At 41.8% G+C, this 23,615-nt stretch overlaps 1 protein-coding gene and 1 long non-coding RNA gene across 6 annotated transcripts; one reads left to right on the top strand and one right to left on the bottom strand.

Annotated features, from left to right (window-relative positions):
- Positions 1–2,880: 2,880 nt before the first annotated feature.
- On the top strand, positions 2,881–23,273 carry DMC1 (DNA meiotic recombinase 1). 5 transcript variants are annotated; one of them, XM_040669171.2, is made up of 15 exons: positions 2,881–7,563; positions 9,442–9,621; positions 11,494–11,584; positions 12,207–12,251; positions 15,065–15,211; positions 15,513–15,595; positions 16,177–16,229; positions 17,121–17,162; positions 18,036–18,108; positions 18,769–18,860; positions 19,633–19,706; positions 19,811–19,925; positions 20,764–20,824; positions 21,823–21,939; positions 22,722–23,273. In XM_040669171.2, exons 3-15 carry the CDS (start codon positions 11,528–11,530, stop codon positions 22,789–22,791), a joined length of 1,029 nt encoding a protein of 342 aa, XP_040525105.1. In that variant the 5' UTR covers positions 2,881–7,563; positions 9,442–9,621; positions 11,494–11,527; the 3' UTR covers positions 22,792–23,273. The 5 variants fall into 5 exon arrangements, with proteins under 5 accessions (XP_040525105.1, XP_004937790.3, XP_040525104.1 ...); XM_004937733.5 differs by lacking the exon at positions 2,881–7,563 and adding an exon at positions 8,873–9,059; XM_040669170.2 differs by lacking the exon at positions 2,881–7,563 and adding an exon at positions 8,873–8,905.
- Positions 16,938–23,426, bottom strand: LOC124417587. Its single transcript, XR_006932722.1, has 2 exons — positions 23,366–23,426; positions 16,938–20,054 (listed from the first exon to the last, which is right to left on the bottom strand). It is a non-coding gene; the product is annotated as an uncharacterized LOC124417587 (long non-coding RNA).
- Positions 23,427–23,615: the final 189 nt, after the last annotated feature.

The following is a 23,615-nucleotide window of genomic DNA, read 5'->3' on the forward strand; positions in this document are numbered from 1 at the left end:
GATGAAGTGGGAAAAAAACGAGTGGTGAGCCTTAAGGTCTGCCCACTGGGATCAAATCCAACCTCCTAGAAAGAAAGCTCCCAAGACAGCAAATTGCTCTCCTTAAAATCTGAACCGAAGTATGTCAAGCATTTTCTTCTATATTCGGTCTTACTGCAGAGGATTCCTACTTTCCGTGCAGCGCACAGAACCCAGTCAGCTTGCATCTTGCTGATTTCTGCACATTTTTGTCATGAAGGCTTTTGCTGCCGTGTCTGCCAACAAGTGGAAGCAACAACTGTTTCTCTTGACCAAGCAACATACTTTAGTGCATGTTTTAGTTTTATGCAACACGTACCGTTACAGCAGTTCTGCCAGGCTTTAGATTCCTTTTATTCTTCGGAATGCCTTGGTGTATCTTTAAGTGTCATCCAAGAGAACTCCATGCTGCCAGCACATCAGTTTGTCTCACCACAGCCAGCATCTTGCCACTGCGGAGTGTTGGAAGACCCCTTACAGGCACTGCTTTGTCACTGTGGAGTGGCAGGGGGGAAATGTGTTTCACTGAGTAACGGTGCAGAGAATAGATATTTGGGGAGGACCGATCGCTGGGGCCACTTTTCTTCCCAGACCTACACATTGAAACTGGGAATATGAGCGTGTTGTAATTTTGTTAATGTAATTTACGGAGCCAGTAAATTGTCAGGGAAGCTATCTCCAAACTTGCTTTTGTTAGAGACAGCTGACTTCAGCAATGGTTGGGCGTTTTATGGAATAATTCAATCAGCTGTTCTTTTTTTTTTTACTAGATAAGGACATTACCCCGGTATCATAGCTATTTTCCAAGCCTGTAATTGCTTTCTACCACCCTGCAATTTCTCTAGCAATTTCAGCAGGAGAGGATGCTTTTATTCTTTTCACATGACTGCGGTGTGGTGCTGCCAGCACTGGTGGATGCTGTATTTTGCCCTAGAAGCAGTCATGTCTCACTTGTGGATGAGCTAGCCTCTTTAAAGAGAATGCACGAAAATTAAGGCATTCATCTTACCATCGTGGTAAATGACTCAAACATTTTTTCTGCCTTCCCCTTTTCTCTTGAAAGAACTACAACACGGACAAGCTTCTAGCAATTACCAGCCTCATCAAACAAGCAAAGTCTTCCAAGTCCAACAAGCAAAATTTAAAACAGTGAATCTTCCAGTTATAGAATGAGGAAAAGGTAAAATATTACTCGTTTTACTAAGACTTTGCATGCTTGTTGCTCTGAACACCTTTGCTTTGCTACATCACGTCCTCCCCATAATCAGGGGGGTGCATTTCCATATATATATATGGATATGTTTGTGGGTCCTGGCTAGCTGAGACTCATCAGAGGTGCTAGTAGGTACAGCCATTTGCGTGTGTCAGATTAGTGCAAATGCTTCCTTAAGTACTGGATTTGCAGTCCTGTGCTAGCTGGGGGAATACAGACTGCTAGTATTTGTTTCAAACCTCCAGGCATTGTCAACATATGCTGAAAACATGATAACTGAAATAGCACCTCATCCTAGAGAGGTGATAATATGGAGAAGGATGGAAGAAGTTGTAGTTGGTTGAGTGAATTTTTCATAGCTGATCTTCTTGTTGGCATCCAAATCTACCTTGCAATATACACTAGCAATTCCTAAAGGCATTTGCTCACCTACAGGGAGTACTGCAGTGGCCTCGCTTTGCGCTTTTTAGTGCTGCTTCTTTGTCAGCTTATCCCCACAGATTCTGTCCCTCAGCCAGTAACGTTCCTTCCTTGTTCCCTGCTAGAACCTCCCATCACATGCAGAAGAACAGCTGAGAGTACTTTCTTCCATTCTCTGCATAGGGGTCCTGTAAGAGAGCTTAAACAGCTTATGCTGTATTCAAACTACTGAGAGATGCAGCTTCTAAACTCCAGTGCTTCGGATATATTTTTTAGTCTCAAAATGGTGACTGTTTGACATCTGTCACGCTTTTATGCTCCTCAACAGGTTTTCTTTAGTATTTGCTCTTTAGGAATCCTAATAGTGTTGGTGACGAGCTACATACTTCATTCTTATTGCAGTAGTGTCTGGAATTTCCTTCTTTGTCTTTTTTCTATCAAATATACATAACTTCCTTCTGAAGCAACAGACAGGAATATCCTCTGTGCAGGCAGTTCAGTCTCATGAACCAATTTGCAGGTGCTTTTAGTTTAGATTGAGCTCCTTCAAGGCCGCTCGGTCATTCCTCACAAATGCCTGGGATGAAGGATTGTTGTTATTCTCATCAGCTTCTTATCTCCAGTTTGCTTTTGCTGCACTGGTGGGAATGTGCTCAGTGGCCGTTCACTTAAAAACACCTTATGGCTGCGGTTAAAATACCGAATGCTGTTCTTCCAGTTGAACATCTGAGAATCACCGTGTGGTTTGTTACCCATCTCCTTGCCCTAAGAGCAGAAGTTATGTGTGAAATTTGCTCGCAGAAGCTTTGACCCATTCCTCCATGTTGGATTGTCCGGCCGTTAGAGCAGAAAGCACTGCCTTAATGATGCAGTAGGAAAACGACAAGAGGGACAGATAAACAGAAAGAAAGACTGCAGGGGGAAGTAGTGGGATATACTGAACTCAGTGGGAGCTGTGCACCTGCAGGTGCTGAGTTTCAGGGGACAAAAAAGATTGCTTATCATTTATCATCACTAATTCAGCAAAAACACCAGGGGAGAAGAGCTTGAAAGCTTACTGTGTGACACGGACAGAGGAAATGGTTAAGGAGCAGACACACTTCCAGTAAAGCAGGCAAAGAAAGAGTGATAATCCAAGGAAGGAGGAGCAAGGGGTTAAACATCAGAATCATCGCCGTTAATCATTCACTGAAGTGCAAATTGTAAGACTGAAGCAAATTATTATCTGAACCATTTGCAAGTTCAGGCTTTATGTGTAGCAAAATCAAGGAAACGCCATATTTTAAGGCTAACCATAACCCTTTTGAGAGTTCTAAATGTTAGTCTAAAGTAAAAATAACTGTGATGAGGCAGTTGATGTCTATCTAAGCTTTAATATTTGAAAAGAAACTGATCAGGATCTCTTCTGGCCTCCAGCCTGGCAAACGTGGAATACAAATGGAGCAAGATATATTTGTTTCTGTGGTTTACATACAGACTCGCTTGCAGAAGCAGCAGCAAAGCCAAGAGTAGGAAACGCCAACAGAAGAGCACGTCCAGTTCTGCAGGGCGGCTGGCTTAAAAGAGAAGCTGTCACAAGCTCAGAAGCTGAGGTAGAGAACATTAACTTTTCCAAACTTGCTAAGTACATGGGAGCACTGTGAAAGCTATTCATTTTTCGAGTTGATGTTCTTCAGTATGGATTTCTTTCCTTTTTTTTTTTTTTTAAGAAGAAATGTCTCTAATGCCAGCGCTGAACCTCCTCCAAATATGAATTCAGAATGTTTGGCTTGCAAAATGCCATTCACCGATGTGACCAGTGAAGTCTCCTTTAACTTGGAAATGATCTATTTTCTATTAGCAGCACATTAAATACATTCTTGGTTCTGAAGCATGCCAGTGAAAATGCTGCCCTCAGTACAAAACAGAGCGGTGCACTCCAAGGCATTATTCAACCTACTTGACAACAGAAGCACTCCGCTTCTGTGAGCTGTAATATATTAGAGGAGAAAAAGAAAACATTCAATTAATTATACTTTTTTAGCTGCAGCACTGAAAACCGCTCTTCCGTCTTCTGTGAATAAAGCTGCTCTGCTTTGAGTCTAATTTAGATTAATTTTCAATGCTGATGTGTGAATAAATTAGAGAAGCATTGACTTTTTTGGCCATAGCAGTTAAGACAATATTTGCAGTACTTCCAGCTTGTTTGTATTAGGAGTCAGAATGTCTTTGCTGTAAAGAATACACACAGTCCTGTATTCTGCAGCATGGCAGTTTCATCTACAAGCAGCTTTCTTGTTTTAACTCTTTCTGGGGTCTGGTCTGCTTAGATCAAGTTTTCTATCTCCCCGTTTCCTAAAGAACCCATTCTGGTGCTTCTCTCTCCTTTCCTGTCTCACTCACCAATGTATACAGCTTCCACCAGGCAAATTCTCCCTCCTGTATTTGCATTCAGTTCCAGAGCATTCTGTTTAAAGGAACAACGGGTGTCCACCGAATGAGAAAACCCATCCAACATCGCACCAAAGCAATTTCTCCTGACTCTCTCCCCCACCCCACTATCTGCTTGGTCCCATCTTGACTTTTTTTTACTGTTCAGATAAGCATCAGAGTGAATACAAGGAGTAGAAATGCAAAGCCATTTATATAAGGCAGAGCATGACAAATGCCCAGCTGGCTCAGAGCAGAGCTGTGTCTGAGGGCTGCAGCAGGCCGTGCTGGGGAGAGCATGCCAGCCTGGCCACGCTCTGTTCCACTCAGGCCCAAGAGCTTGGATGATGGTTTCCTATTTCATCCGTGAGCAGAATATGGAGGCAATTCTGCCTTTTTACTTGAGGGAAATGAAGATAATTCGCCTATAGACTTGGACTGGGTCTGTGGCTGACCTTTAGTTCAAATGCAGGCTTGTCAGTGGCATTGTCACTGACTGTGAAGGCTGATCATAATTTCATGGTAAATAAATCAGGATGAAGAAAGCAGCAGTATTTTTTTCCCGACCTTGGAGGTTAATTCAAATGACCGAAGATGTCTGCAAGTGCAACTACACTTCCCACCTAGCTACATATGTGGGCAGTCTTATTCCATAATTAGTCTGTTTTCCCCGATTATCTTTTCCATAAGCTTTATAAAGTTGATTAAACTGAAGTAGAACAACATGCACTTTCTCCAGAACAAAAATCTCTGCGTGTGGAGTTAGTTAAGAACAGTTATTTTGGATTTTGCTAAAGCTGTTTAGAAAGCTCTCCTAGTGTTAAAAAGGCCTGGGTCTCCCAAATTAGTTATTTCATGAGTCAGAGTAACATGTTTCCCCAGCTGCGTTTTGTTATAACAACTGTGTGTGTGCAGAATTGTAGGTATGTAAAGCTGATAACGTATTGTTACTATATCAGAAATCTTAAGAGTCTAATGTTTATTGGGTATTGTGCTTGTCTAACCTTATGAATACATAGGTAGTAGGTGTTCTGTATTACACAGGCAGAGTGCATGTGCATTTAATGTATGAGCATGGTGAAGAAAATGGCATTGTTGTGTTTGGTTGGTGGAAACTTCCTTGGAGCACCAGCTCTGAACAAGAAGAAATATCTCTCCTGAGTGTGTGGGAATTGGCTCATTGCACACCAAGTAATGAATCTGCTTTACAGACAACATCGTGCATATGTGAAGCCAAGAATGTATTGTTAGTAAAAGAGAAATCTTAAAGGTGTAATGTTTATTGATCCAGATATAACTTACAAAAAGGGAAAGAATAACGATGCAGTGAGAATACTTCTATGAAACTGAAACACGCACACACACTTCTTGGTTTCTGCTCCTTTTCCCTGTATTTCACTCTCCCTTCCACTACTTCTGTGGGTTGTAAGGTTGGTGGTTTCATTCTGCTGTGTGTGGGAGAACTGCTAAAGAGCTGTCAGTATCTGGAGTCCTTCACTGGGAGGAATATGATGTTCACGTTGGTGGTTTCTTCTTCCACACTCAAGGATTCACCTGGTGTCATTTTTATGTTTGCCAGCATGCATTTATACCCTTACTCTCTGGTCTACATCTCCATGTCACATCTGATTTTGCTATGCATGGTGCACGTGACGTATATTAGATACTATTTCTTTGTTACCTCTAAAGCCAGCTTTGTCCGGCTCCAGATCTTCACTTCTTTGATTGCTGGTGAGCTCTTTATAGCCATCTAGTTTCTTTTGCCGAGCCCATGTCCTGTCTGTTATCATCACTTGCCTGTCCTCCTCTACACCACATCTTGTGTCCGTGGTCCTCAAGGTCTCTGCTATCGCACCAGGCCTGTATCTCTTTACACTACATCATTGTGCCAGCTGTAAATCTCTCATTCTACATAATAACCATTTGTTACTGCTACTTTTATTTGTTTATTTATTTGTTTTAATGAAAGGATGGCTGTACAACACAGATAAACAGAAATAAAACAAATTAGCCAGAGACACCTGGTCATTTATAGAAGCTGCTATCCCAGCTAACCAAGTCAAATGAGGTTACAGAAGGGTCAAGAAGCTCAGGGAAAGCAAGCCTGACAAGCCTCAGCCCCGAGGCCTTGCAAATTCTCTGTAATACTGGGAATGGCAATACTGTATTAGAGAACTACACAGTTACAGTGTTGTAGCCCCAGAAGCGGGGAGCAGGTAAGAGCAGGTAACACTAATGCATCAGTATGGGGCAATTATTTTAGAGCTGGCTGTGCTGGCATTTTGTCTCTTGCGGTAGAAGACACAAGAATACAAGAATTAGTCACGGTTATTTGACCTTTTAAAACTAGAAGTTAGCTTAAAGTATATTGCACACTTCTACAAACAAAGTTGTGTTACCAAGTGAAAGATGGAGTTCAAGGGTAATGGCAAAGGTAGTCAGAAACCAGAAACCAGTAGCCAGAACCAGAAATTATCTGGTTCTTTCTCAAAAAAAAAACCTCACAACCCTCTAGTAAAATAAAGTCCAGTCTCCCCAGGCAAGCAAACATCCTCCAAGTTCAGTTGATTCAGCTTTGAACTAGATAATCTCTTCTTGTCCCTTTCAGCCCTATTGTTGCCTTTTACTGGCTTGCTTTTCATATCTTAAAATATGCATTTTCAAAAGGGAAAGCTTTTCTTTCTTACTCTGTCTCTTTGATGGACTCTGCATATGATAAATTGGTGCATGTCTCCTGAAAGGCTGTTAACTGGGTTTAGGTTTTGCAAAACTTAAAAGTGGCCTTCTTTCTTCTAGTCTTCCTTTTATACTTATTTTTTTCATGACATCCTTTATCACATATTAAGAATTATCTATTTTACAGTAATATTTTGAAATCATTATAAAGAAAAGGAAGCTCATGGTGCTTAGACTGTTATCACTTAATGTCTTCGTATAGTTTATGTACTTAAAGATTATTTCTTCTTGACTCAGAAAAGTAACCGTGCATGTGTTCACTCATCTGTGTTTGTTTGCTTTAATGAATAAATTGTCTCTGGCATCTTTTCTTCTTCAGTCACATCCATCCTGATGTGGTCCTGCATTCACCTGGCATCTCTTTAATATTAATGGCACAGACATGTAATCCATCATTTCCACGGGAGGCTGAATCTTCCTGGGTTATATTCTGCAAGGCCAAATATCAGATTATTCTGTCCTGTGTAGGTACAGGCATACTGCAAGCCTGAAAGTTCAGAAAGGGCATTCATTTATATATTTGACTCTATGAATTTGATCTATATAGACCTAAATAAAACCCAGAAGCAAGCAATATGAAAACCACATTATTTCCCTCCTGTAACCGTGGTTTAAAACATTTTGTGAAGATGACAAAATCAGCTGAATATTTTTTATATTTTTTGTGGCAGTGGTTTAACTTGAGTTTTGCCTTGTTGGAGCTGGGACAATCTCAAATGAAAGGAAATGCAGATGACACCTCACCAACACCCAGCTGTAGGTTCATGGTAAGGATGGTGGCAATGGGATGCTATTGGAATGCCTTGACTTGCTTGGCAGGCAAGCCCGCCATGTTAGGTGATGGAGTGTGTGGAGTCATTGCATTGGATGAGTGCCCCCTCAGTAAGTTTGCAGATAACACCAAGCTGGGAGGAAGTGTCAGTCCGCCTGAGGGTAGGAAGGCCCTACTGTGGGATATGGGCAGGCTGGATCAATGGGCTGAGGCCAATTGTATGAATCTCAATAAGATCACATGTGGAGTCTTGCACTTAGTTCACAACCCCATGAATTGCTACAGGCTTGAGGCTGAGCGACTAGAAAGCTATGCGGGTATGGAGGAAAAGGATCTAGGGATGTTAGTTGACAGCCAGCTGAACATGACCCATCAGTGTGCCCAGGTGGCCAAGAAGACCAATGGCATCGTGGCTTGTATTAGAACTAGTGCAGCCAGCAGGAGCAGAGAGGTGACCGTCCCTCTGTGCTCAGCTCTGGTGAGGCTGCACCTCGAGTGCTGTGTTCAGTTCTGGGCCACCTGGGCATGGTGGGGATTGGCTCATGGCTGGACTAGGTGATATTTGAGGTCTTTTCAAACAGAAATGATTCTGTGATTCTTTAACATCTGTTGGGAGCCAGGCGAACAGTTAGTGATCCCAGCTCTTTGAGGATGTTGCGTGTAATCTGTAATCCAAAATTGTACCTTGGATTGGAAGATGGTGTTCACATTCTGTGCGTTCATTGGCTCTTCCAAGAAGAGGAAATGTGAGAGAATCATAGAATTGTTTGAGCTGGAAGGCACCTTTAAAGGCCATCTGGTCCAACTCCTCTGCAATGAACAGGGACACCCACAGCTCAATCAGGCTGCTCAGAGCCCCTCCAGCCTGACCTCGGATGTCGCCAGGGATGGGGATCCACCACTACTTTGGGCAACCTGTTCAGTAGTCTGCTTACACATGCATTAGATGTTGTGGAGCCACTTAGCAGCACCAAAAAGATTACTCCCTGCATGTGCACTCCGTCCTGAAGTAAAAGCATGCTTTGTGAGGGGATTCACCTTTAGGCTAAAGGACTGCCTGCCTAAGTGCTCTTCTGGAGCAGCTCTTGTGGAATAATGCCGTTTTCAAAAGCTGTGCCAGCCAGCTCCTCTCTGCAGACAGAGCCTTAGGCACCCAGAATCCAGGCACGGACATAAACTGCTCGATTTTTCAGGCGCTGGCAGGGCATTCGCTCAGTGCTGTGCTGCGCTGCGGGGGGAGGGTAAGGAACCGGGCAGCGCCATTGCTGTCATTCCCTGGGCGGGAAAGGCGGGGCGCTGCCTCAGGAGGAGGCGCTCAGGGAGGCGCTGGGGCTGAGGTGGGGTCGGGGACTGTGGTGATTTTGCCGGGGTGTGTCGGTGATCACCAAGGGCTGGGTGTAGGTTCTGCGGTGCCTCAGCCTTCTGGGAGCGTGAATTTACATCCCTCGAAAAGGCAGCTGGCGAGGGAAAGCCAAATAAATGCGTGTGTTGGTACATGATCAATCATTGATTTTCTCCCGAGACATTAAATGTGAAATTCCAGCACGGCGATGCTCGAGAGGCCGGGGGGAGGAGCGAACAGGGCATTTTACCGCTTGTTATAAAGGCCCAAGCTCGGCTCCGATCGAGTGGGTTGCAATGTTTCTGTCAGCTCACGAACCATTTATTAAACACACTATGGTATGCTCAGGGCCAGTGCCTGTTGCACAGCACACATCTGCTCAGCACAGTGCAGCAGGCAGGCCTTGCTCGTGTACCCAACAGATAGCTCCTAGGGCACCCAAAAACGGTTCTATTTCCTCACAAAGATCCTTACTTCTTAATGGATTTGCCGTGTTTTCACACCTTCAACCGTATATCTGGTTCATTGCAGGCTGTGACGACTGGGACGCTCTGAGCCTTCACTGCACCATCAACGGGAGGAGGATTTGGTTCATCCCTAAAGCTTCAATTAGTGTGTGGTATAATTCCTCTGTTGTTTCTCCTGGTCTGCAGGAAGGCACAGGTCTGCGGCTGCCTGGTTTTTCTGCTGGGAGGTGCCAGTTGCCTCAGGGTGAGGAATAGGAGAGAGAATCGAGGGCTTAAACTGTGCACGGAGTGCAGGATTATGTGCATTTCAGGAGGGTATTTTAAACAAAGAAGAAGGTTGAGATATGGTTGTAATACTTTTTGCATTACTTTTGCATTTTATTGAAATTATTTTTCCTGTTGACATAAAGTATGAAGTGAAGGCATGATTTTTCATTCCATAATTGTCAGGGTTCTGAAACAAAAGAAAACAGAATCACAGAATCATAGAATGGCTTGTGTAGGAAGGGGACCCTATGGTTCATCAAGTTCCAACCCCCCTGACACAGGCAGGGCTGCCAACCTCCAGATCTGGTACTAGATCAGGTTGCCCAGGCCTCCATCCAACCTGGCCTTGAACACCTCCAGGGATGGGGCTTCCACAGTCTCTCTGGGCAGCTGTGCCAGAGCCTCACCACTCTCTCTGTGCAGAACTTCCCCCTGACATCTAATATACACCTTCTCTCCTTGAGCTTAAAACCATTCCCCCTTGTCCTATCACTATCTACCCAAGTAAGAAGTTGATTCCCCTCCTGTTTAGAATCCCCTTTTAAATACTGGAAGGCTGCAATGCAAAAAAAAAACCCATATCCTGACACTATCAGAAACAGCTGATTTTGTAGGAATGTTTCCACTAAATGTTAATGAAAGTGATTGCATCATATATTCACTTCAAAACCCAAATAAGATCATCTTAAAATCTTATTTTCTTTCTCACTTTTCCTATCTGCTGCATATATGAGATTGACAGGCTGAGGGAGCTGGGGCTGTTCAGCCTTGAGAAGAGAAGGCTCTGGGGAGATCTGAGACCAGCCTTTCAGTATCTGAAGGGGGGCTTTAAGAAGGGGACAGACTCCTTAGCGGGGCCTGTTGGGATAGGACAAGGAGAAATGGTTTCAAACTAAAAGATTTAGTCTGGTTATAAGGAAAAAGTGTTTTACAGCTAGGGTGGTGAGGCACTGGAACAGGTTTCCCAGAGAGGTGTTATATGTCCCCTCCTAGGAGATATCCAAGGTCAGGCTGGAGGGGCTCTGAGCACCCTGATCTACCTGTAGGTGTCCCTGTTCGTTGCAGGGGAGTTGGACTAGATGATATTTAAGGATCCCCTCCAACTGATATAATTCTATGAATATGTGATTCTGTGATTCTTGTCAACAAATTATGCAGACCTTATGTATCTATTTGAAAGCTGGGGAAAAAAAAAAAGCTATTTGCAGCAATTTATTCTAAATTATCTCATCCTCAGTTAAATGTAGCTCATCTTGTAGGTTCACAGTAAACATCATATTCTTTTCATGGACTTTATTAAGGAGGATGAGTAAGCAAACATATACAATCTTCTGGATGAGGCATTTTACAAAACTAGAGCAATGAAGGCAAGGTGACAGTTCAGACAGAAGCAACCTAACAATTTACAAAATGATAAAACTGATACAGCAGGTTATGAAATCACATTTGTAAGGAACTGTTCATTTTTCCTGCTTTCATTTAACTTAAAGAGGCAATACTGTCCTTTTTATTTAACAGTGCTACTGCTTATGGAAATAAATTCTACTAATGATAACTCATTTAAAATGTTCCCACCTCCAAACTCACACTGGGACCCAAGATTCTTACAAGGGAGTGAGTTCTGTTTTCTTAACACCAGTTAAACCTTTTCTAGACAAATCAGTTCATTGGAGGGTAACACAGGAAGTTTTCTCCTTTTGGAGAATGAGTGGGATACAGAATCCGAGTTTAAATCCATATGTGACGACATACTTAAAGTCTGTGCAGTTTGAGGACATTTTAGAAGTCCTTTTACAGTTACTTGCACATTTATTATGGTCTCAATACTGTCTTTGTTTGCATTTCTCAGTACCGATCAATACTTTATTGCCTGCTCTTTCACAATGAAGGCCATGGAGGATCAAGTAGTCCAAGAAGAATCTGGATACCATGATGATGAGGTAAATTTATGGTTCTTTGAAAAACAGGTGCAGCGGGTATCTGAAGGTACTGTTACAGTGTACTGAAGCCCACAGAGAGAGACAGAAAGTCCCCAAAGACCACCAGGAAGTTCAATTCATTTAAAATTTTGTTACAGTCTAATACCAAGAAAATCTCATTGCCAGAGTCCCTGTACAGTTGCGTTCTTCAAATGCTCTTCATTAACCTTTCCAAAGCTATGCACAGTTTTTAATGGAATTATCATTATTGCTTTATATCTTGTGCATCAATATTAAATGCCAGAGGATTATCAGTTAATTTTAAGCTTCCAAGGAGTGGTCATCAGCCAGAAAAGGCTGAAGAACAGTGGTTGAAAGAGTCAAGATGTGATCCAAACACAAGTTTATTAACACAGCAGAGAATTACTTGCCTGTGAAGATATATTTGATGAAGAAAGTGGTAGGAAATGTGTAGGCCTTCTTGGCTTACTCTGGGTTTTCTTATTTTGGTAGTTCAACAAGACGTGTTATTAGGGAAAACCATTTCAAGGTTTACAAATTTGAAACGCATAGTGAGATAGATGGAAGTTTAAGAAAAAGAAAAAAACTATTTTCAATTTTATTTTTATTTTTATTTTTTTAGGAATCCTTTTTTCAGGACATTGACCTGCTCCAAAAGCATGGGATTGTAAGTATTACCAATGACTTCTCTGCACAGCATTGCCCATGTAAATTTCTCCTCGCAGTGAATTCTAAATCAGTCATGTGAAGACAAATTTTGCCTTTGGTGATAAGACAGGTTTTCAAAATATCTCATTCTCACTAGATTCCTAAATAAAGTGTCAAGATATTCAAAATATTTAGCACCCAGTACTTCTTGAAAAGCCAACTAGATGCTAACTTATCTGAAAGCTGTGTAGTAGATCACTTCCTGTTCCTGCCAGTCTTTGTAATTATACCTGCATTTTTGGTTCACTTGAAATTACACTGTGGCAGTTGTTGCTAAATTATTTTTGGAAGGCTGTTTAAGGGAGTAGAGTGGGAGTGAACAAACTGTTAATAGCTGGAGAAGTAAGTGGAGAGTTTTTTCGTCAAATATGAATTGTTCTCATCATCAACATTACTGTCACGTAAACATTAGCTTTTTATTTGGAGTACTGTTATTATATATTTACTTAGGAGACTGATTCATGGTCAGGATGTTCAGTGTTAGGAAAGCAGAATAAGAAGTTTGGTTTGCCTGAAGTAATTTCAAATTTAAGATAAACGACTGTAGATGGATACAGACAGGGATGACACAGACACAATGGGAAAGTTACTGCACTCAGCACGTCAGCAATGTAATTGTTGTTCACTTTCTTATTGACAATTCGTTGTCAGACTTCTGAAGAGGATAATGAGGTAGTGAGCTGTAACGATGGCACAGTATAAGAAAAATACACAAATTCTTGTGTTAAAAAATTAAAATTAGTCCAAAGAGGCTGACCTCATGAGCTGAAAGAGAGCTGTATAAGCTTGTCAATATTGAGTGAGGCACAGTATGCAGAAAAATGTTGATGAGTTATGGAAAATCTTGAAAATAAAGAGTAGTGGCTTAGACTGTTCATCATCATACTGGTTTTGGAGACAGATCTGGTTTACTAAGAGTCTCCTGCTCCTTTTCTATTATTTTTCTTCTCCCATCCAAATGTTTATTCCTACTTCCTAGGGGAAGATGTTATTCTCATCTGTGCCAGTGAGCATATGATGAACTATACCTATCAAATTCTCTTGCTTAAAGAAGTAGTTTTTATGGTTTTAGATTCCCCCCCTCCCCACAGGCATAGCGAGAGAAGTACTCAGTAGATGTGTCAACACAGCCACAAATAGTCAGATGATCAGAACCCAGGCTGGGGTTTGATGTTCAAAAGTGTTTGATAGGAATTCAGTTTCTGTGATCCCAATGCCACTGCTGAGTGTTCCTACCCTCAGGCATGCTATTGCTTCTTCTGGCACATCTGTTGTGGCCACGCTGTGAACTAGATTTGTAAATCAATCCATGCAAAAAGTATGACAACGAAAAATATGATTTATGTTGTTTGTTTGTTTGTTCATTTAAATTCTTGCTATGCTCCCGTTTCCATCTCAGAGGCATAGGCAGAGATGATACATAAAAAGGTTGGAAGGATCAGGCTAAGCAGCTGGTGTAAGAGGGCAGGTGTGTCGGTGTATCCAGCCAGAACAACTGCTGAATGCTTCGTGGTATCAACTAGAAGAAGAGAATTCTAGCGCTCTGGCTGGCAAACAAACAATTGGTAAAAGACATACCTGGGAAGCAGAGAACAAGAACTTCTGCAACCAGATCTACTGCTCAGGGAATTGTAACGTGGAGCAGCCTTAAGTTTGATGAGATCAGAAAGACAAGGCCACTGAAGAAATGAGGAAGTTGAAGAGTGAGTTTTGGCCTACAAAAATGATCTTTGCAGCAGAAGTCCATTGTCTTAATATAAAAGCACTACATGAACAACAGCTCAATTTTTGTTTTTAATTACTGATTTTTGAGGGTTTTTTTTATGAGTGGAAGAGCCATTTCTATTTGTGATTGTTTTTACCTCACCTATCCCTCTTAATGTAATAGTCAAAAATATCTCACAGGATGAAAAATAAGCTTCCCAATGACCATGACTAATTCTTTCCATAGCTCCTCTCCCATCTTAAGTCTCATATATCCACACACTATGAATGATTCATCCAGCTCATAGTGTGGTTTGTTTGTTTGTTTGTTCTTTTAATTAAAAACTTGGCCAGAAATGGTAAATTGAAGTATTACCCCCAACCTTTCCCATGGTATGTTTCTTGTGAGTTATTTGTTCCTTGCCTTTAAATTTCTAGTGATATCAGATTTGTAAAGTGAGGTGGGAGAAGGCAAAATATGCCTGTAGGGTGCTAAATGAAGTCATGCTGTATCCAATGAATTAAAAACTCTAGTAAGCTCATTCCAGATGCAAGTGCCTGTTGGATCTGGCAGGTTAGGTGTGTTTTGCTTTGGACTTACTGTCAACATGCAGGAACGTCACAGCGGTTAGAGTCAGCATCCTACCACCTATGCAAGTCAGCTCCTGGTTGTGATCAGATTACCTGGTTTACAGATTATGTGTGCAAAGGGAACAAGGACAGATTGAGTTTGACGGGGTTTTTTAGGTTAGACTCCACAGTACCTGAAATCATTCATTCTGTCTCTTTACTGTTAGCTTGGATCTAGAAAGACTGGCACTGAACAGGGACAGGTTGAGTACAACCAGACCCAGCATAGTCTGCACCATGATCCCTCACACTGACGTGACTCAAAGTTTTCTGATATTCAGGTGTCACAGACTACATAAGGAAGAGTTTACTTTGTAAATACGTTTCTTTGTGGACATATACATGCAGATAAGTTTATAGCAAAGCGTTTCAAAGGTTTGCTTTGCCAACTAGTTGTTATCTGTCACGAGTACTCATAGAAAGGAACTTTCTTCACAGAATGTGGCAGATATTAAAAAACTGAAGTCAGTTGGGATCTGCACTATCAAAGGAGTCCAGATGACAACAAGACGAGCACTGTGCAATGTAAAAGGGCTTTCAGAGGTCAAAGTGGACAAGATTAAAGAAGCTGCAAATAAGCTGATTGTAAGCCAATCACTCTCTTGATAATTTAAATTTATGCTGGCCTCTCTGAAATGCCATGCAGCATTTCTCTGTATAGAATTTTTTACCACATCATCAAGATGATTTTGAAAATAATCTGGTTCAGTATTCTTTATATTCTTTATATTTTGCAGCAACCAGATAAATGTGGTGCTTTTCATGCCCAGTGTGTGTGTAAATGAGGCTGGGGTAGACAGAAGTTACCTGGGTGGGATATCACACTCTGCCTTCAGCTTAAGGCTCAACAAAATAAACCTCTCGTGTTCTCTTTGGTCTTCCTTAGGAGCCAGGCTTCCTAACTGCATTCGAGTACAGTGAAAAACGGAAGATGGTATTTCATATTACTACTGGCAGCCAGGAATTCGAGTAAGCTTACATCTACTTTTATCCTGCCTTAGTACAAACTGTTCTGATTGTTGTCTTCAATGAGAAACAAAAGTATAAAAGAACAACAATTCAGTTAGGACATGTAGGTTATTTTACATTTAGAGCTAGTGCTGGCTCAAAGATGCCTGAATCAGTAAGCAACAAAACCAACTCCTTTTCTGAGGGAAACCAGGCAGTCATTGTAAATAAACGGTTTGCATCCAAAAATCCTGACCATCGTTTGATGATCCTGATCATCGTTTTTTCACCTAATTAAATAAACAACCTGAAGGCCTACAGTCAAAATCATTAAGTCTAAAAGACTTCCCTTGAAATACTTTTATGGAACTTTATCTTTCAGAGATGTTTTCTCTCTTCTCTCTTCCAGTAATAATTTCTATACATTTTTCTCTCGCATGCAGTAAGGAAGATTGAGTTACTATTTTTTCAATCAGTGGTCATTGAGTGCCCTGCTTTAGGACAGGTATAACTTGTCTTGAAGCAGAAAGAAATGTTCTTTTTTCATTTCCTCTTGTGATTTTGTGGCTTTAACTATATCATAATTCTCTTCCTTTCTGCAGCAAACTTCTGGGTGGTGGGATTGAAAGCATGGCAATCACTGAGGCCTTCGGAGGTGAGAAAACTACATTAAATGAGTATTATCAAACAGACAAAGAATAGTTTAGATTTCAAATCGAGCTGGACCACATCTATGAAACGTCACATTGTAGTCAAGGATGAGTACTTGCATGATTGGAAGAAGAAATAATCCATAGTTTTTTTTTTCCCTTTTTTCATGTTGAATTGCTTGCAGACTAAGTTTGAGCTGAGTAATCACTAGACTTGGGGGGCATGCGGATTCAGAACGAGATACCATTATTAATACTACTATTAACTATTTCCTATTATAGAAAAGATTTCCCTGATGCAATCTCTGTTCCTCTGCGGTAATGGCACAAAAGATATTCTGTTTATGTACACTCAGGATGCATTGAATTTCACACAAGGTTTTGCAATCACAGTTAAGCTATTGTTAGAGTAAATTCCATCAGTTAGTGGTTAGCACTTCAAAAACAGTAAGAAGAGTTTGGGAAACACAGAAATCTTCTCTTTAGAGAAGATAAATTGGAGAACTGTATGATATGATGTTGTGAGATTAAAAAACTCCTAAACTTCTTGATCATTTTGCTGAAAATGCAACTGGGCCTGATCCTGTTTTTGGGGGTCAAAGTGGACCCAACCACTCATTTTTCCTCCTTCCTCAGTTACCGATTTTCCATACGTGCCCTGTGGTACTTACCTTCTACAGAAAAGTAGAAATAAACACAGCAGCCAAGCAAGATCAGATCAAAGCATTCCAGATTTTGCTTTTAATGCAAGACATTTCTACTGCACATAATGTGATTTATATATCAGGATTGAAATGTACAAACGTACAAATACAGAAATAGAGGTGAATTTTTGCAGTCACAAGACAAAAAAAAAAGAAAAAAAATGACTTTTATTTTTTTTCTTTATTTAACAGAGTTCCGGACAGGCAAAACACAGCTATCTCATACCCTTTGTGGTAAGTGTGCTACCTTAAAACAGGGAGTGGCTTTTTTTCATTACAACAATATAAAAATTCAACACATAAAAGCAAGTCAGAATATTCTATCTCTACAAGTATAGTGAAAACTTGGTGACTCTTACATCTATTAGTTGCGTTTGAATACAGAACTCATGTAGGTAATTACTTGTTAATGATGCTCACATCAATCTAAGTTTTGCCAGAAGGAGAGAGAATACCATAAGCCATCTTAGGGAGCAACACACACTACCTGGAAAAGCAGAGCACAAATAGGACTTATAGGGGGACAGGAGCATTGCTCAGGAAATGGCAAAGGCAAGATTCTTTGTCAGCAATGCTTTTATTTTCCTGCGTTTGAGAAGTTTTGCTGACGACGATGTTCTAAAAGGGCACAGAAAGGATACCAGTGGCTAACATGAACTGGTTAAACAAAGACTTTGGCAATGCCAGACATAGCAGGACTCTGATTCTGCAGCACTATCTCACAATGTGTAGATAGTAGTCAATGATAACTATTGTAACTATTACACTTCTGGAATATAGTTACACGATATCGGGTAGACAAACATTCACTAAAATGGACACTGTGGCATAAAGGGAATTGTGGAGCCTTCTGGAAAAATGAAGACTCTTCCATTCAATACAATCTAAGTTAGTCAGCAGAGTTATATACTTTCGCCTGAATGATCACAACTGAATGGATTGAGTATTTTAGCTTATTCACTTCAAAGAGGCTAGACTAGTGATTTCCACATTGATTAAAACCAGTGGCTCTCTGTGATACAGGTAAAGAGTCATCGTATTTCATTAAAAATAATAGCATGAGAAAATATTTTCCCCAGCTATTCATTTTATTCTGATTGTTTCCAGTGACAGCTCAGCTGCCAGGGCCCAAGGGCTACACTGGTGGAAAGATTATCTTCATTGATACCGAAAACACTTTGTATCTTTTGGGCTGTTGAAAGCTACAGGTACCTTGAACTGGAAAGACAGTTCATTTTGTTCTAATTTCATGCAAGTAGGAGGCTCCAGATGGCTTCATGCATGGGAAACAATCTGATGGACACAGAAAACTTGGAGAGCACAGTGTGTAGTGGCCCACAGGGCAGTGGCTTTTTTTCTGTCATTTTATCTGATCCAAGCTGGAAAAGTGAGTCAGAATATCGATTTTCTTTTGAGTATTTCCTTAGGATTTAACATGCTTTCTTAGTGGTGACAGATTATAGAAAGCAATGAATAGATAAACAGATAGACAGATGATAGATGTAATGATAGATGATAGGTGATGTATTTCTATTTATCTCAAAATAAATTTATCTAAGAACTAACTTAATGTCTATGATAGACTGTGTATATATATAGGTTTTGCTTACTGCCAAATCCCCAGAGCATGTATATCCATGTGTCAAACCCTAAACACAAAACAATTATCATCAAGAGCCCCAAGCTGTCCTTAGGGTATGTAAGACAGTGTGAAAAGTCAGTCTTCTCTAGGATTAGAACAAATATTCTTTTTTTCCACATATTTATTTTGGGATGGAGTTTTAGTGTTTTCAGAGCATGGTTTGTACAAAGAGAAATCCTTAACTCTGACTGATGTCAGCCGACCAGACCGTCTTCGTGACATTGCTGATCGCTTCAACGTTGACCATGATGCAGTCCTTGACAACGTGCTGTATGCACGTGCATATACTAGTAAGACCATCATGCAACTGCCATGATATCTATGATTTTTCTCTGTTTTAATAGTTTTCAGTTGCTTAAGTGAGATTGCCCGCTTAAGGATGGTAAATTACATTTTGTTGCTAGCAAAAGAAGTTACAAGCTAGCTTCTGTTTTCTTTTTCTGGTGTTGTACTCTAGCAGACTAGCTCAGGGTAAGTATTCCAGCCCAGCTGTACTGCATAAGGTTCTGTAGTATGCTGCAACAATTCCGCCACATGTATTATAGTTGTCAGTGTACCATCTTAGTAACAGAAGCAACAATTAATGTCTGAATGTAAGCTAGTTCTATAAATGCTGTCGATAATTCTCTATAATTTTGTGAATGGACCTTCATAGAAACAGTTTCATGCACTCTGACAGATGAAATTGCATTAAAACTTCAAGTAAATGGGACTTTTACATGAACGTAAATAATACGGCAATACAATTTCTTTGTGTTGTTTAATTCAATGTTCATTTCAAACAATTCTGTTGGTTTTCAACTCTCAAAATAAGGCTGTTTCGTGGAACTCTTCACAAAGAATTGTTGTTGGCTGAGCAAGTGGAAAGTGGAGCTAGCAGAAGCACAAGCACTATTGGGTACTGGAGAAGTAGCTTGTTAATGGACAATGAACTCCTAAAACTGCTGGGGGTGAAAATACAAAGAATGCAGACATTTAAAGTGGAATTTCCAAATTCAGGCTCTTCTTGCTTCAGAGCTCTTTCTGACCCTAATTTCATTTGTCAACTGCTCTTCCCATCAGGTGAACATCAGATGGAATTGCTTGACTATGTAGCAGCCAAGTTCCATGAGGAAGCTGGTATCTTCAAGCTATTGGTACAAGACTAATTTTTATTTTTCATACACTTGCTGCTTTCAGAATAGGTTTTGTTGTTGTTGTCTTTCACTGTATTGACTTATCCAGTGCAATTATAATATAGATCATTGACTCCATCATGGCACTCTTCCGTGTGGATTTCAGTGGTCGTGGAGAGCTGGCTGAACGACAACAGAAACTTGCTCAGATGCTCTCCAGGCTCCAAAAAATATCAGAAGGTAAGAAAACATCGCAAAATATGGACAACATGGATTGGAGTTACTGAAACAGCAATTTTTGGTGGCACGATCACCAAGTGTATTATCAAATCAGGTACTGGCCCAGGGATCTTTCCTCACTTTACACGTCTGTCAGTTACCAAAAAGAAACAAAAGTATATTATTTCAATATGTGAAATATAGAGATAGATATACATATAGATAGAGGAGTCTTTAGGATTATTTAACATTTAGAATTCTCCCAGAAATACTGCTAAGAGAACTCCTAAATGGAAAGACAGGTTTTGAAACTAGACAAATATCCAGCCTTCCCCCAGCTTCTACAGTCTAAATACACAAGAAACGTAGAGAACAGGATAAAAATGGAGAAGGCACAGAGAGAGGAGGCTGTGTCCCTCGCCTCATTCTAATTACTGCACAACGCTCTGAGGGATGATGATGGAATGAAGAGGATTCTTCCTTTTTTGGAATGGCTTAGAAACATTGATGAGGAATGCGTAAATGTATTTATGTAGTAAACACCAAAAAAAAAAGGGGGGGAACGGTCAGAGGGAGGGAGAAGAGGCCTAGGGCATGGAGCCAATGGAGAAGATGGGAATTGAGAAAGACTTGTTCAGCGGAACTCTGAAAAATGCTCATTTTTGGCATAGATATTACAAGAGCAAAGTTAGGCTGTCTTCCTGTTAACCCCGGCCAGCAGACATAAGGAACATTTGCTTCTCTTTCCTTGGAAATTTGAAGTGCCTCAGTAGCAACCTTGATCTTATCGTGAACATGAGGATATTTTTGAGATCTAATTTGATACAGTTCGTCTTCTTTGCATTGTTTTCTATTGCAGAATATAATGTGGCTGTGTTTGTGACCAATCAGATGACCGCTGATCCAGGAGCAACTATGACGTACGATACTCTCACTGTCAAATTTCTTCTCTTTTGGTTACATATTTGGTTACGTATTTAACAGAGATGAGAACTGAGACTGAGCAAGAATCATTGACATGAAGGCGTGCTCCTCTGTTTTAACTATTTCAGACTGTTCTTTGGTCTTTCTGGTATCACAAGTCATTCACATATGACACCTATAGGTTTCTCTCAGTTGTGATAATTTTTAAAAAATGATTTATTTTTCCTGGCTGGCATGATGATTTCATAGAATCATAGGATGGCCTGGGTTGAAAAGGACCACAATGGTCATCCAGTTTCAACCCCCCTGCTGTGTGCAGGGTCACCAACCAGCAGACCAGGCTGCCCAGAGCCACATCCAGCCTGGCCTTGAATGCCTCCAGGGATGGGGCATCCACAGCCTCCTTGGGCAACCTGTTCAGTGCGTCACCACCCTCTGTGTGAAAAACTTCCTCCTAATATCTAACCTAAACCTCCCCTGTCCCAGTTTAAAACCATTCCCCCTTGTCCTATCACTATCCACGCTTGTAAACAGCCTCTCCCCTTCCTGTTTATACGCTCCCTTCCAAGCACTGGAAGGCCACAGTGAGGTCTCCCTGGAGCCTTCTCTTCTCCAAAGTAAACAAGCCCAGTTCCCTCAACCTTTCCTCATAGGAGAGGTGCTCCAGCCCTCTTTCTTTCACTGTGTCTTGAATGAACAGAACAAAACATAACAACTACTGAAAAAAAAAAACCCACCCAATTGTCTTTTGAAGCAGTGTATATACATTGTGTAGGGCTTACATCCTTGAGCCTCTTGAATTTGATGAGAGAACACTGAGCACTGTGCATGTGAGCATCCTATCTTGAGGCAGGTGTGTTTAGATCCTCTTTTGAATTTTGCCTGTTTATTATTCATTGCTGACTTCACCGTGCATTGCCTGACAGTTAATCCCACTATTAGCCCATGGAAATTGCATGGTGAATCATCACTGTTTTTTTCTTCCCTGGTTTAGCTTTCAGGCAGACCCAAAGAAGCCCGTTGGGGGCCACATCCTCGCTCATGCTTCAACAACCCGAATCAGTTTGAGGAAAGGGAGAGGGGAGCTGCGTATTGCAAAGATATACGACAGGTAAACCCTCGTCCCTTCTCAGGGAAGAAGCTGCGTTATGAACACAGTAGGGTGTCAAAGTTCACTGCACCGAAACTGAATAGCTTGTGAACCGATTGGTGGTTTCAAATGAACCGTGCATCTGGGTGGTATGTTGAGAGAAAATCTGAAAGGCCAGAGCGATTAGTAGGTTTAGGTTAGTAGATTCCAAGTTGTCCTGCATATATTGCGTTATGTATCCTTTCCTCATAAATCCTACTCCATGTTCATCTCTTCAAGAAGACTATCAAATCGTAGAATCACAGAATGGCCTGGGTTGAAAAGGACCACAATGATCATCTCGTTTCAACCCCCCTGCTATGTGCAGGGTCGCCAACCAGCAGACCAGGCCGCCCGGAGCCATGGCTGTCCCTTGGCAGGAACATTCCAGAGCTGTTAAATCACTCACTTTTGCTGACCTCGGAGGGTATCAGTTTCACACGCTAAGCTGGGGCGGACGCGAGTCATTAACAAACATCTTAGCAGAACTGTGCGGAGAGCCCAGTGCTCCTGGTCACGAGCTGAAACGTGGAGGACGAGTTTGCACAGACAGAACCTTCCCTTCTCCCACGCTTCCTCCTTTCCCCTCACGTTTCTCATCTTCAGAGAGGTGGGTTTCACGTGTTCTCATCCCGATAACATTGAGCTTATCTCATAGAGACATTGAAGCGTTCCACGTTGCTTTTACTTAAAACCTTTGGGAGACGGTTCCGTAACTACATTTAACACCTGTTGTTTTCTCCCCCCCCCCCCCCCCCCCCAAGTCCTGAGATGCCCGAAAATGAAGCCACATTTGCAATAACTCCTGGAGGGATCGGAGACGCCAAAGAATAGGCAGGAAACTCATGCAAACGTACAGCTGATAACCGCCAAGGCAGTAAGTTGGGATGAAGGTTTGTGAAGGTCGCTGTCTTCCCCCGCTGCATTTTTATCTTCTCGGAACCATTTGAGAGGCTTTGGGATAAACTCTGCTTCAGTGTTATTCATCTTAACGGAAGTTGGTTCACTTCGGGTCTTCTCTTTTCAATGGACAATAAATAGCTGATGGAAACGGCAACTTAAGCACTTATTTAAGCACTTTTTTTGGAGAGGATGACCCGAAGTAGTTGATATTAAAGGCAATAATAAAGATGTAAAATCGGAACGGCGCTCGGTGTGTGTATGGGTGCTCTGCATCCAGCCCCACTCTCAGCCATCTCCCACGAGAGAAATAAAGCAGATGCAACCCAACCTTTGGAAGCCCGTTTGGGGTACATCAAGCCATTTTCTCCCAGCCAGGAGAACGCAGACATCATGGCTGCTGGCCCTCCCGCTGCTGCCCGGGCGCTGAGCCCACAGCCCCCCGGCAACCTGCGAGGCAGCCCCCAGCCCACCGCACGGCCCACCGGGCCCGCGCAGCCCACCGCACCCGCTGCAGGGCCGGGACCCGCCGCCGCACCGCCGTTATTGTCTCCTCCACGGGGGCAGTCGGCGCCTGGCCGAACGGCCTTATTCTCTAAGCGCCGCTACGCTGCACGATTAGCGTAATACTCCGACCCTCCGCCAGCCCTTCCAGTACAGCCCGCGGAAGAATTTTACGCAAAACGGTCGGGCTCTTCCTGCTCTACGTCAGCCTGAGTTACGCAACCTGCGTACGCCGCGCGCTTACGTAACGTACG

The sequence above is a fragment of the Gallus gallus genome, chromosome 1, assembly GCF_016699485.2.
Source record: "Gallus gallus isolate bGalGal1 chromosome 1, bGalGal1.mat.broiler.GRCg7b, whole genome shotgun sequence".
Classification (NCBI taxonomy): Eukaryota; Metazoa; Chordata; class Aves; order Galliformes; family Phasianidae; genus Gallus; species Gallus gallus.